A 14,647-nucleotide genomic window follows, 5' to 3' on the forward strand; every position below is an offset into this window, starting at 1 on the left:
ACCATTTTACTTGATGATTGATAGGAGAGGAGCCTGTTCTTCCGTTATTTTTTTATTAGCTGCCTATTTCTTGTCCTGTTAGTCTTTGCTCCAGTTCTGATTTACATTTAATAACAAGTGTATCCTCACGCCTTTGAAGCCATTTAATCTAAGAGAAGGCAGTCAGCAACTGGTTCACGTAACATTTCATTAGCTTCTTTGATTGTTTTTGACAGCTTTTTGAAAGAATGCTGCATTACCATGCAAATGGAGTTAGCCTCTTTCCAACCTAATTGTCATATAATATAAATACCACTGGATTAAACTCTGGAAGATGTTGAGCAAAAATAAAGTGACAATTATATACATTCTGGCTGAAAAGTTCAGGATTCCTTATTCCGAACAGACCCAGTGACACGCTGCAATTCCATGATGCAGCTGAGTCAGAAAAAAAGGAATACATATGCTCTTCCAGTTCAGAATAGAAGGCGGAGGTACATTGTTCCATGCCTGCATCTCTTTTTCCTATCAGGCTAACTGAATGTGTCAATATAAGGTGATTCTTGACTTCATTGTGTTTGCAGAGTGGGGGCAGGAGGTGAGACCAGGTCTAATTTTTGGAAAACCACATCTTTAGTTTAGGAGTTAGTGGCATACAAAGTATTTTGTACTGTAATATCACAAATTGTAAAGAAATTGGAGGCTTTCCAAATACTTTCCCTTCTTGTGCAGCACATTGAGATGGTTTGTTTTCATGTGACTCTGTCCTGATTTAGGTTAGGTATGTGAAGAAGAAAGATTGTCTTAAAGACGGTTCAACACTTCCTTGCTTACTGCAGGGTGTCCCTAAACATAAGCCAAGGATGAATACACATAAACTGAATTTTGAAATCTCTGATCAGGCTGATTTGTCTTCTCTTCATCAGCAATGTGCTATCAAAATGTGGGCGGTTTATCTTCCTCTTTTGGTTTTAAGATTTCACTCTCTGTACATACAAAAAATATAAGTTCTTTCCTGTTTCACAGCTTTATCAAGAAACTCTGGGTCTGAGAATGAGCTTGAAACGAAACATTTTGTAGCAGAATGTGAATCACTTGTGATTCCCCCTGCCTTACGTGTATTCCGAAGTAGGAGTAAACTTTAGGGGAATTGCTCTATATCAATTAAAAAGAAAATTGCACGTGCTTTGCCTATACCAACAAAATCTTATTTTAAGTGTTCTTTTGTAACTAGTTTTCAAAAGATAATGTGTCATGGATAATTCTTTAATCCCTGACTAGAGATTTAAGCAGCGAATAGTTAATTGAGCTGCAAATGGGATGCAATAATCTTTAATCTGTTTGCATGAGAGGAATTTAGGAAAGTTGCCCATGTGATGAAGACTGCAGAAGATGCCCTCAAAATCCAGTAATAACTACAGAATTACTTGGTTCCTTTTTTACCTTTCCTTTGGTTATATTCTTAATTTTTCTTGATTCCAAACTGACCTTACAGATTTTTACAAAATTGCCATGCAGACTTTTCCTAAGAATAAGCATGAAATTTTATTGTATTTCGGTACTATATTTCAATCCCTACATTGTTTTTATCTTTACATATTTCATAATTCTTCTTAAGAAATGCAGGTTGATTTTTTTTTTTTATTTTTCTTTCCTTTTGCATGTACTTACTCTTTGACATCTTTTGTCTTTGCTGATTACAATGACTTGCATATCAGTGTGGCTGAGATTGATCCCTTTGCACACATTACTTGAGGCAGCTGATGAACTGTACAGTAAAGCTGAGAGTACTGGTGTGTTAAGACCAGCCCGCTTGGCAGTCTGCAGGCAGAGTAGAGCAGTTGGTTGGAATATTGTTGTATATCAACTCTTTATTTTAGTACTGAAGATGGAAAATTAACCGGAGCAGGAACTAGTACTTACCACTACTAGATGGGAAGAAAAAATTGTGACACATCACGTCTGCAGTTTTTTTGGCATAAAACAATTTTGAAAAGGAGGAATGTTTTATGCTGCTGCAAGATGAAGATTGCTAGTATCTGGGATGCATTTCCTATCTTGACAGGTTAAAATTGTAGTGTGACAGTTTATAGAACTATAAAATTACTTTTCTCATTGTCAGATTTCTTTTTTTCCTCTTCCACTCATAGTTAGGTTGGAAAAAATGGCTGCTGTCTCAAACATAGGCACAGCTCTTTTTTTCAGATTTCCTTATCCTTCTGACAGTGCATCCATTAAAATATCTAATTTAGAGAAAAGGCTGCTGTGTGTACCGTGCTAAAGGCATTACAGGTAGATGCTATCAGTAGTTCTTCCCTTACCTGCCAACACAGTCATAGAAGGCCACCAGATTAGCCAGGTGTGATTTGCACTTTGTGACACCACGCTGGCTGTCTCTTAACAACCTCCCTATGCCTTGACATAGCTTCCAGGAGGATCTGTTCCATGTTCTTGCCAGGCACAGAGGTGAGGCTGACTGGTCAGTGGTTCTCACCGTCCTTCTTCTTACCATTTTTAAAAACAGGTCATTCAAACTGTCACTGAAGTTGAGGACTGGAACCCCTCAACTGGCACATGGTTTTATTCTTGGTGTTGCATGCTTCCGTTTTGTAAATTAGCACTCCCTGTTACCACTTACAGTGAAGGTGAATGCATGTAGTAATGGTGGCCTGAATTCAAGAAGTAGGAGCGTGGTTCTGGAGCTTCAGTAACAGAGTCACAAGAACTTGTAAAACCTGGATGCAAAGTCTCAGAACCTCTCTGTGAGTCTAATTGTATGTGTGTTGTGCAGACATGGCTCAAAGGTAAAAGATGACATATATGCCAGTAAGCTTCTGCTTGAGCAAATGGTGCTACTACTTCATGTGTTTTCTTTCCAATTATGCAGTGTAAAGAGGGTAAGGAGCAAAGGCCGGAACTTCTTAATGGGGTCTGCTGATCCTGCTACAGTGTCAGTGGATTTTGCTGTCCTGCCTAAGGGACACTGGACTCCAGGCTGCGTGATGCCCAGGGGCAGTGCTAAACCACTAAGCTGTTACACAGAGGGTTGGAAGTGGAGTAGATATCACATCCTTCTCTTCTTATTTTGTGTAATGCTACGCCAACAGCAGAATCGTTATGTTAAGTGTGCTTAGCCTTATTGACCTTGACTTTTAGGGAGATGAAGCAACATGTGAATGCCCCCTACTGATCTGTGACAAATTTAGCACTGTGTCCATTATGGTGACGTAAATATGACCCTGTGCCATGCTGCAGGGCAAAGCTAGTCCGAGGGTGATGAGTCCTCACGCTGGTGCTTTGGTGGTAGGTTGTCTTCTGTTTGGAGGGGATTATGGGTGACACTTGTGCACATTTATACCTTCATACTGTTTTGTATATAGCCCAGTTTGAAGGGAGGAATACTGCTGCCTTCCGCCCCGTCTCAGCTTTACCTACAGTTTAGCTCTGCATATACAGCGGTGTGTGTGATTCTTTCATGCATCCACTAAAATGCGCTTCTGCCTGGTAGCCACATCTTTGCTGTCGTGTTTCACTTGCATTCATTTTGCTGTTTGTTTCCATTACCGTACAGAGTTACCCTGAGCCAGCAGGAGTGACCTGCTGTAGCTGAGCTCATTGTAGTGGTGGCCAGGGGTGCCTGCAGACTTTTCTGTGTTAGGTGGGGGTGGTGAGATGGAGCGGGGTCTCCTGTAGCACAACTGCCAGTTATTTCAAGAGCTCTTTGCCTTACGTGTCTGTGTTTCCACTTCATGTACCAATAACTTTCCAGAGTCTCTGGGCCTGCGCAGGAAAGTCCTCCAGAAAATTGAAGAACTGAGAATGAAAACGATCTCTGTTCCTGTTACGATCCCTGATGAGTTCTTATGTCCTATAACAAGGGAGCTTATGAAGGATCCTGTCATTGCAGCAGGTATGTCTTTAAATGACATTGACGAAAATGAGTTATGTAAGGGTAAAGATAGGTCTGGCAACACAAAAATGGGCATATCTATCTTACCAGTTGTAGAAAGAGAAACTATTCTAAATAGCTGTTGCAACAAAATACAACTGTGGTGAATTTGCCAAATTAGATTTTTGATATGGTGAAAAATACTGTATCAGGCAATTTGCTTGGTGTCAGCTCTGCTGAGGAGGCTGTTCCTTCCTTTATGTGCCTTTGTGATTAGGCTTGGAATTATATTTCAGAACTGTCTTGGTAAGTGCAAAATGGAATTGTGCACATGGGGGTGGGGTGTGGAAGCAAAAACCAGGCTTACAGTATGTGTAGTACACTATATATATGGCACTTCAACGTTCCTACAGAATGAGATTTATTTAAATTCAACAGGACCTTGGAGCTGAGAGATGTAACAAGCAGAACATGTTCTACAGTTAAACACTGTATGAAGAAGCAGTGTTGTATAGCTCTGACCTTGGTGGGGGGTGTGTGTGTATATGATCATCAAAAGACCAGTACATGTATTTGATGCTCTGTAAGCAGTAACTGACTTCATACTGTTGAGGTTTCAGGCCAGACTTTTGAGAATTAAAACATTCAAGATAGGAAAACATTTGCTAACTGCTGGAGTGGTGAGCACTGCAATTAACAGTGCTTGAGCTTCTAGGCAGTAGCAGTAAGAGGACAGCCTTGTGAATCCTTTTTTAAATATAATTTTGAAAAACAGATACACAGTTTTTAGAGCAGGATAGGTTTGTTGAAAAGCTGGAAATTGTTGCCAGACATATTCCAATGTATATTATAAAATCAAATAGGCATTTTGAAGAGAAACTGTTGACATTTTAAAGTAAAACATTCAGAGTTTCTGATCAATTCTACTATTTACTAATAAATAGTGCCTTATGTTATTCAGTATTTGTGTCAGCAGTATGATTGCTATCTCGAGATGTGGGATTCCTCTGCTTTTCTGAACCCAGGATGGGCATAGCTGGGAGTGCCACACACTGGTTTTATGGAAGTTGATGAATAATAACAGAAATGCTAGCAATTGCAGCAGGAGAAGGGTTGGTTTGTGGCAGGACAAGTGAGAGAGAGATATTCACTAGCTGGCTACTTCACTGAGAAGTATATAGTGGCCCAGTACTACAGAACTGAAGCACCTGTAGTATGAACACAGCTGGCTTTAAGATGTGGGCAGTCCTGCAGATTGAAATTGGAGGAATTTAGATATTTCTGAGATTAGAAAGTAACAAACAGTGAAGCGAGCTGGGTATTTTCTTTAGTTCAGCAAGCAAAGTAAGAGTTAGGTAAAACTTCTTTGCCTCTGTGCTGTGTAAAATTTAAGGAAAGTAAAAAGGTAGAATGCCAAACTGCGTATTTCTTTCACTCAGGTGACTAGCACAGGTAAGAAAGATTTTTTTTTTTCCCCATGTTAAAAGTGTTTCATATTCAATAAAGGCGAAGGAAACAGCTGCAGCGCTGTGTTGGCAGCTGGTGATACATTTCTGTAGGTATTGGGGCAGGGGGAGAACATCACTTGCAACTGCTTGGTGAGGCTTGACAGTGGTGGTGGCTTCAGCATCATTTAGAACTAAAGAGCAGATTTTCTTTCTCCAAAGGAACTTTTTTAGAGGAGCTGAGCAAGCCCTAGTGTTACACACATTGACTGCCAGTGCAGGTTTCTGGCTACTCACCTCACTATTGCGGTGCTTCTCACTTACACATGTGTGGCTACAGGCACGGGACCCTTTGCAGGCAGCTCTGATGCTATTTTTATAGCCTTTTAATGAACTTTATCCATACTGTCTATAATTCCTTAACTGCAAATAAGGACACAGGAAGCCTTTATGTAACTGCACCCTGTTTATCACTTGTGTACCTTAGTCACAAATTCATGCACAGGCATGGCTGGATTCCATGATCTTGTCAGAGACACTCCCTTGGGTGGGAAAGGGCCAGTTTAGCAGTTGTGGATGGTGGATTTGCCTCTGCTGCCCACGAGCAGCCCAAATCACCACAGCAGCAAAACATCAGTGTACCAGTTCAGAAAAGAGAGTTGACGTTTTGTGTGTCCTTGTTGCCCCCACCCCGTGCTCACAGCCAGACCTGGCTCTTTGGAGGAAGGTTCAGGCCCAGCTACAAGAATCTCTCACCCATACGCTGCTTTAGCGGCATCTGTGAACTGATGGAGCTGTATCTGGCTGATATATTTGCAGTGCTTTCTCAAAGAGCTTGTACTTGTTAGTTTGCTGAATACAGTGTCATTTAAAAAGTTGAATCAAATTTTGATCTTAATACTGCGGTATAAAGTTTTATTGTAATACATTTAACTATGTAATTTGAAACAAATACAGTCTATTGTAAAGCTTTCACAAACCATGTAATTTTTCTGTATCTCAATTTTCCTGTTTGGAAATACTGATTCCCTTACACCCCTTTTAAATTTAAATAGTGAAAATCTGTACCATGTAACAGTGCCCAAGCATCTGTAATACCAGCTTTTCATGATGGTTTCTTTGTAGATGGCTATTCCTATGAAAAGGAAGCAATAGAAAACTGGATCAACAGTAAGAGACGATCTAGTCCCATGACCAATCTTCCTCTCCCCTCTCCTATGCTTACACCAAACAGGACACTAAAAATGGCAATCAGCCGCTGGCTGGAGACGCAGCAGAAACATGTGTAAACCACCAAGCTCTGAAGTCATTTGTTCAAATCAGTTGAGATGAAATTATATGTAGCTAAAAGAAATAACTGCATCAGAAACAACTGGGGGGAAAAAATAGTGCTGCTTTTCTCAGCTGTGGCTGTCATTTAAATGTTTGTTAGAAAGAAAATCTTCACTGTTGGAAATGCCCAGAAAATGACTGAAAAACTTCTAAGTTATTGGTAATTTTACTTTGTGGCATTTCTGTTTTTCAAATAAAGTTTTCTTAAAGTTTTCACCACTTTTATGAGTTTTGGGCCTTGATTTTGCCAAGTTAGTCTTGCAGAAGGTAAGAAATAGAAGAGTATACAGTCTGTATTTCTTTTTCTAATTTAAAAACCAAAAATGAGCCTTTGTCTGTTCCCTATTCCTGGAAAAAAGCTGGAGAGAGTTTCCTCTGTAACCATCAGGGACTGCATCTCCTCGCACAGGTGTATTAATAATCTTTATTTTCTATGGAAAAAATACAGTAGCTGTGCAAAAATAGAACTACAGGACAAGACTAATATAAGGAGTTGTACAAAATATCAAAGAAACAGTAAGCAATAAATAAGCTAAAGCATAATGATGCAAACTCAAAAAGAAGTTGTAAAAGGGGGTACGGCTGTTTACAATGTCCAACACTGTCCACAACCAGGATGTGAACTGTGCCTGTCACATTGACCACTCCAACCTCCCTGCACTGTGGGGATGGCACTACAGCTCCTCTCACCACTATAAAACCGAATTTCCTCTGAGAAACTTCACAACTTCATCCTGGCACACAGCTGCACGTACGCTTTTCCTCAAACTTTCATCTTCATCAATTTCTTGGGTTTCCCATAAAAACAATTCCTAAAGATTTCACCGCTGTACCTTTTTCCACAATAAACAATAAATCATCTTGCTTTAAGATAGCACCCAAAGGTGATTAGATAAACTATATAAAGTGCGATTATTGTTAATATGCCATAATATTGTGTTCTTCAGTGCAATAACCAATATGGTCAAAGCCTTTCAATACACATGCAAATGTCGCTGTTTATCTTAGTTGAGTTCTAGTTACTAAAAATATTTATATTTACATGTCCAAACATGGCTGCTTATATTGTACTCAGACACAAATTATTTATGCTTCCTAAATGTACATCATGCAACCCAAATTAGATCCCACTAGAAAAGTGATAAAATACTATCTTTGATTTTAAAAAAAAGCATACATATACAGATCTGAGTATTATGCAGCAGGTTATCTTTCTTAACACTGTTTTGAGAAGTAAGCACTTAAGCATTAGAGAGGCACGATTATTATGTAAGTGGTGAGATGTAATATAACCAGACATTAAAGCCCTATGTAAAAGGAAAGTCTTACTTGATGGTAAAATAGGATGGAAAGGCTTTCTCTGCGTGAGGGCCTAGCGCGGTGGGTTGGTGATCTTCACGGACTCTTCTCACACAGGTTTGCTATTCCAGTTCCTGTAACTGTCCTGTGATGGTAGGACCAGTTTGAAGCGGTTGTAGCCCATTGAGTACTGGCCAGCATGGACTGCATACTCACAAGTGACCAGCCATCAGTACTTTTACAGAAGTAATACCCTATAATGTCATGAGCCAAGTTTTACAAGCCTGTAAATATACACAGTAATATTTATACATTTGATTCAATGAATGATCGCTTTGGTTTTGCAGCCGTGCCATGACTCAGATGGCTTTCCTTACTGCTGTGAGGCTGTGGGTTTGCTACCGCATCTGGGTATAAATGCGGTGCCTGTTTAGGTGATCTGCTGTCTTGACAGTGGGTTGACATTTGGCACTTGAGCTCCTCGCGGTCTTTAGCTTGCAGACCGTTCTGGCTGCTGTCGCCTGGGGCAGCACCAGTAGAGGAGATTTTAGTTTGGTAGTGCTTGACTGAGAACTGCTCAAAATTGGAGGGCTGAACACCCCCAGAAGCAACATGTGTTGATAATCCCTCCGATGCCTGAGAGTGCCAAGTACGACTGGACTGAGTATTCTGCTGCTGAAACCTTGCAGTCTTATCCATGATCCCCATAAATGGCGTATTGCGAGGTCTGTGTTCAGCAGTACCCTGAACTTGATGAACGTTACTCTCCTTGAGTCGAACGTCTGGGCCTAGCCCCTTAATACTATCTGAAAAACTACTGGCTGAAGTTAAGCTGCTGGTTGAGCTGGCGAGAATCATACTACCAGCTGGAGAACTACAGGGGACAGGACTTTGCTGCCTTGCTTCACTGAAATTCATTGGAGTAGGCGCTGTCAACCTGTCGGTGGTTTTAGACTTACTTGCAAAAGAATGTGAAGAGAGATTCTCATTATGCTGTGAGTGGGAACACTGGCTAGACACAAACTTCTCATTGTACAGTTCAGAACTAGGACCTGCGGAAACGCTTCCGGATGATAATGTGCTTGTCCCATCCAGATGCTGAATTTTACAGTGCCGGACTGGCAAGGGACTTTGAGGAAGATGCTGAAAAGATGATTGTGTCTTTGCAGTACATGGACTGCTTCCTGGTTTTGGTCCGGGCTGGATGGAGCTCAGGTGCTGATTAGTTTTCACAATCTGTGCCTGCTTTGTTGGCTGCATGATCAAGCCTGGCTCTCTCAGGTATTTATTGCCTGTTCTGCTTTGAGGGGACGCAGATCTAGCTTTCTGCTGAACACCTTCTTGAAGGGTCCTGCTGTACGACGAAGCAGTTAAGGAACACTGCAGCCTTTGTGAACAGGAAACAGATTCCTCAGGGTGTGGCAGTTCATCCTCCCTGTCTTGAAGATTAAAATTATCATTCACACCATGTATAATGCCCTCCTCCTCATTATCAGAGTTGTTAGTTTGCTGTGGTAGCTGTGGAGACTGATGCTTCTGTTGCTGTGTCCTCTGGAACTGTTTGCATTCCTCTTCTACTCGAGCCAGGAGACGTTTTATCTCTTGATTGCTGGGACACAGCTGTGTGGCTTCACGTAAGTCAGCAAGAGCAGCAAGTAGCTTTCTATTTAGGAAAAAAGAAAAACCAACCCACAGTTAAACAACTCAATCAAAACCTGGGGCAAATGTAAGTCTCAGCATTGCCTACAATTAATTCACCCCCCTCACTTTCAAAGAAATATTCTGATCTGCCATCTCCTGCTGCTTATTGTTGTTAGAAGAGACACAGTGTATCACAAAAGGCACCTCTCCCTAGAATTCAACTATACCACTGTAGTTTGCTGGTTTTCGAGCTCCCCTTGTTTTTATCTTGAACTGCTAATGATTCAACATATCCTGTCCTATAAAAGCACTCAGTAATAAATAATGCAGTGCTGGAGTTTAGTGGCACACTGCTGACAACATTCTGCTGAATCACTTGGAGAAGCAGTTCCATTCACTCTTACACTTAGTCCCTCTTTGTATCAATTTATTATTTCCTGGGCTGCCTACTGTTTGCCTAAATGAGTATTCAGTATTGCTTTTTGGGGTTTGGTTGGCTTTAACTGATGATACTGAGACCTAATACAGGTGGAAAGTGCACAAGGAAAAGAAATTTTTTCTGCAAATTCCAAATACAACTAGTGAAAAAGACAAAGAGTTGAGTTATTGAAAGTGTTAGTACCTGCTGTTCCTCTTGGCTCTTGCTCTAGCATAATAAGCTTCGTAAGACTTGGGTTTCAGATCCAGTGCTTTAGTAGCAAACTCTTCAGCCATACCAAAGTCCTAATAATTTCAATAAATGTACTCATTATACAGTGACAACAAAAGAAAGGTGCATGCTCTGTATTCATTGTACCACTTCAAAAGTGTGGATACCTTATGCAGTATAGAGAGTCCCCTTTATTAGGTAGCAAGAGCAGATACTTTCTGAAAGACTGAGAACAGAACTCATCTTGCTAACCTTGCCTCTCATTTCTAAGGGAAATTGACTCCAAGGTAGCTAAAAGCAATGTTAATATAGGCAAGATAGATATGTTATCTTCAACCCAAAGACGTTCCAATGCTAGAAGAGACTTCATGTTTAACAGGATTAATGACCACCCCAAACAAGGCTTTAGAATGTCTTTTGAAAAAAGGCCAGTTAAAGACTTAGGAATTCAGAGAAAAGCAAGAAAATTCAGGAAATAGGTTGGCCTGGTCCAGAACTTCCTTTGATAAGGTATGTGAAATTTTTAGAGAAGAATTGCACTAGATGTAATTTATTTGGTCTTCATGTAACAAGAACACAGAGTAACTGTTTAGTAAATTGTTGGTTAAGCCAAAGCCTGGAATTAACAAAAGCAGGGTTTAAATAGGGACAAAGATGTCTGTGGGGAAGATGGAGGCAGATGCTTATATCAAGCATGAGGATAGAGGAGGTTAGGAAGTATTAACACCAAAAAAAACCTGTCCTGAGATGATATGCAAGAACAGAGCAATATGATGAACTTGAGCTTTAGATGGAAAGTGATGCACTTCAGCATTAGCAAAATGCAACAAGAATTTATCAGTGGGATATGATACAAAATGCACACACACACATTAGTTGTAGTAGCGGTAGTGGCATTTTCCATTTAGTCTTTTCAAAAAGTACCAAAACAAAATCCACCAGTTTGTCATTCCAAAATAACTGGATTTCCTAAGAACAGCTGTAATAGATCCCCCACAGCAACATGCCCTCATCTTATGAACTGCCCCCATTTGTTGACACAACAAAGCCCAGAAGCAGGATACAGTGAAAAGGATTCTAAAATAGCAAAAATAAATGTCCCAGGTACAAACTCAGTAATGGAGTAGAACAGAAGTCTAAGATTCCCTATGCCAGAGAGGCAAAATATGAACAGCAAGAGCTTACATTTGTTTTTCGGCGACATCGTGACAAATTTAGGTATAATGAAACTCTCAGCTCATTGAATGCTTTCATTTCTTCTCCAAATCCTTCCCTCGGAAACTTCCTCAGGGCATACTGATAGCGCTGTGCTGCTTCTTTCATCTTGCCTTTCTACAAATGTAAGAAACAAGCAGATTTTCACAAACTCTGAACGTCGCAATAGTGTTGCAGAAAAGCACATTGATACTTGACATATACCAAGAGGTGCTCTTAAAGTAGAAAACACAGAGCCAGATTTAAAAAAATAAATATATACAGTATGAATTACACTTGCACACAGACACATGAGCGAACTTGGATGTTAACTGAAGTCTGTGTTTGTTTCTAAACTCATACCCTCAGTGGTATTTCACCAGGATAATATTTGCATTAATACATACTACTTGTATGAGAAAAATTCAGGTACAATACAATTCATTATTTACTTACTTAAACAGAGCAGCCCAATATCTGATGAGATAACTGATTATAACTCTAAGGTCTAGGTTTTGGGAGAATTTGGAAGAATCTAATTCATGACGGTAAAGCCTGAAGGGTCTCTGTCTTTACTATGCAAAGCCGTTTGATACAGAACAAAGATCAGAAATAAGGTGGCAGTTATTTAAGGGCACTTACAAAAACCCCTACAAATTACACTTCTTGTAGCTAGAACAGACTTTGAATGATGCTTCTATAAAGCCATTCAGCACTGTGCTGCACTAGTAAAGCAAATGTATCACAGTTTACCAAATAATGCCAGTTCCTCTTCTAAGCAATGTATCACCATTAGTAAAAAGAACGTATCAAAAGAGCTGTCACTTACCTCAATATCTACTTAAATAGCATACAAAAGAACATTATGCTGAAGAAAAGGACATGCCTAAACATCACTTAATTCAACAAGGCACTTTCAAATGAGCACCTTATATTCTGAGTTGCTCTTAAGCAGCAACTGACTGCTACAGATGTTCAGACTGACTTGCTCAATGGAAAGAAATGTACTTATCCATCTTGAAATTTTCATTTACTTATTTCATTTACACAGGAATTTTCAGTGATTCCTTCCCAGGGTTCTCAAGATTTCTTGGCCTCATTCCCAACATAAAAGGATGTGCAAGTACACATCTTGTTTGAACATAAAAGGAGGTATAAAGAACTTTAATCTACATTCAGACAGAAGTTAAATTACAATGTTCTGCTATCAGGGGGGAAAAAAAAAATCTACCTACTTTGTACAGTATATTTCCTTCTTCCATCAGTTTCTGCAGCAGAATAAGGAGAATATCGGGTTTGGAGGTGGCCATTGCCCATGCTGCATTTCCTGCAAGTTAAATTTTAAGGATCTCTGACAAAAGGGAAGGAAGTGTGTTTCTGATACCTATTTGCACTAGAAAGCCTAATCCTACTTCAGTAGATATTCCACCTGCATGGAACTATTATTAGTGGTAGTAGTAGTACTGTGCGCACATGTATTTAAAATAGGTACATATCCATACCTGCTCTGCTGCCAACACATAGATAGAGAGCCAGGTATTAAATGGTCCGATGCATTCCATCCCTGGTCTTAAGCCAGTATAGGCCAGTATGAAAGTCCCGGCCTAAGTAAGGATCTGTACTTGATCATACGTAGTACCCAAACAATACTAAATGATGATTTAAAGGCATTACAGATTCAAGAATTACCATGTACGCATCTGCACCAGCTACTTGCCTACTGATAATGCAACATTTGGATGTACAATTGTAACCACTCTTTGCAATTCTATAATCTATTAAAAATGTTATTTAAATGTAAAACTTCTTAATCTAAATCATTAATAGTGTCAGAATTAAGTATCACTAATAGTGCAATCATCATTTTCTTGTTTATCATGATAGAGTAACCATGTAAAGACTGACTCCTCCAAACCTCCTCATCAACACATGTCAAAGAAAGGAACACAATAAAATTACTTTCATTTCTTCACTTCTGAAGTGAGTCTTGAGTGTCTGCCTTTAAAAGAGACAGATTTCTCTTGTGCAGGCATCTGCAAACCATACAACCTGCAAAAATCTAGTGTGCACTTCCAGATGTATTTATTTACTCTACTTTACAGAAATGACAGTACTTGTAGCAAAGCAGATACTCAGTTGCTTCTCTCGAGTACAGGACAGTTTTACTAACCTAGTTTAGCTCCTTTTCTCAGTAGCATAACCACTACTGACGTGTTACGACATCCAATAGCTCTGTCCAGTGGCCGCATGCCGCTGTGGTCTACATGCTCAATCATTGCTCCTTTCTCTACCAAATACTGCACCTGTGAAAAGAAACAAGATAGGCCTTGTAACATTATTTCTGGTAGGAGAGGCAGAACAGTGGCAGAGTTAAGCTACCACCTAATCCCTCCATTCCCTCCTTTGGTCATGGTCTGGGTGCCAATATATGCAGAGGCAGCAACTCAAGCCCAAGGGCAGTAAGCACAGTGAGAACAGAGCAGCAGCGCAGGCCTTGCAGCTTCAGCTTCAAGTACAGTGTAACACTACACTGAGTTCTGACATATAAGGACAAAAATACACAATCACTTAAAAAATCTGTAATTTTAAAGATACAGAGGATTTAAATCCCAAACTTCAACCTTACTGTATACTTTTGATCTCAGTTACAGTCATGGTCCATTTCAGGTTCAGAAAAACTTCACCTAAAATGCCTTAAATTTTTGCATTTTAACATTTACTGCAGAGGAAGAAGGTAGTATGTGAGAAAGGTACAGGACTGGAAAAGGAACTTCAGTTGTTGTCCTATTTCTGAAATGACCTGCGGAACAAATAGGGAAGAACCAAATTTTTCACCTCAGGCCTTGTATTTCTACATTATCAGACTGGCAGTAACACTGAGATGTGCTCAGTGCCATCTTTGCAAGATGAAAAGCATCAGCATTCCTAACAGTTCTTTCCCAGTCATGCAAAGCACGTAAGATACCTATCAAAGACAACTAATGATGCCTTATGATGGAGAAGCAAAATCTTTTTGCATTTCATCTATTCTGGCAATGCTATTCTTCCCACACCTCTCTCTCACTTGGGGTCTCTGTTCCATGAAGGCACCCAGATGACCCTGCCAGGTCACCTCGATGGGTTTGCAGAGGCTGTAAAAAAAAAAAAAAAGTCTTTTCCTTCCATGTCCCAAAGGCTCTTTTTCCCTTTTTTTTTTTTTTTCATTCCAGTTTTTTATTG

At 39.9% G+C, this 14,647-nt stretch overlaps 2 protein-coding genes across 15 annotated transcripts in view; one reads left to right on the top strand and one right to left on the bottom strand.

Moving 5' to 3' along the window:
• Nucleotides 1–6,864, top strand: part of WDSUB1 (WD repeat, sterile alpha motif and U-box domain containing 1) — a 29,948-nt gene extending 23,084 nt beyond the window's left edge. For 4 of the 5 annotated variants that reach the window (XM_030487621.1, XM_030487624.1, XM_030487626.1 and 1 more), the window contains 2 exons: nt 3,749–3,889; nt 6,439–6,864. In XM_030487621.1, coding sequence (XP_030343481.1) covers nt 3,749–3,889; nt 6,439–6,602 — 305 coding nt within the window. In that variant the 3' untranslated portion in view covers nt 6,603–6,864. The other variant, XM_030487625.2, reaches the window with a different exon arrangement.
• The window catches only part of TANC1 (tetratricopeptide repeat, ankyrin repeat and coiled-coil containing 1), an 85,934-nt gene continuing 76,832 nt past the window's right edge, over nt 5,546–14,647 (bottom strand). For all 10 annotated transcript variants that reach the window (XM_030487620.1, XM_030487616.1, XM_030487615.1 and 7 more), the window contains 5 exons: nt 13,599–13,731; nt 12,664–12,755; nt 11,420–11,566; nt 10,208–10,308; nt 5,546–9,607 (listed from right to left, as the gene is read on the bottom strand). In XM_030487620.1, the coding sequence (XP_030343480.1) occupies nt 8,251–9,607; nt 10,208–10,308; nt 11,420–11,566; nt 12,664–12,755; nt 13,599–13,731 (1,830 nt within the window). In that variant the 3' untranslated portion in view covers nt 5,546–8,250. The remainder of the gene's footprint in view (nt 9,608–10,207; nt 10,309–11,419; nt 11,567–12,663; nt 12,756–13,598; nt 13,732–14,647) is intronic.

This window comes from Strigops habroptila, chromosome 5 (assembly GCF_004027225.2).
Source record: "Strigops habroptila isolate Jane chromosome 5, bStrHab1.2.pri, whole genome shotgun sequence".
NCBI classification, from domain to species: Eukaryota; Metazoa; Chordata; class Aves; order Psittaciformes; family Psittacidae; genus Strigops; species Strigops habroptila.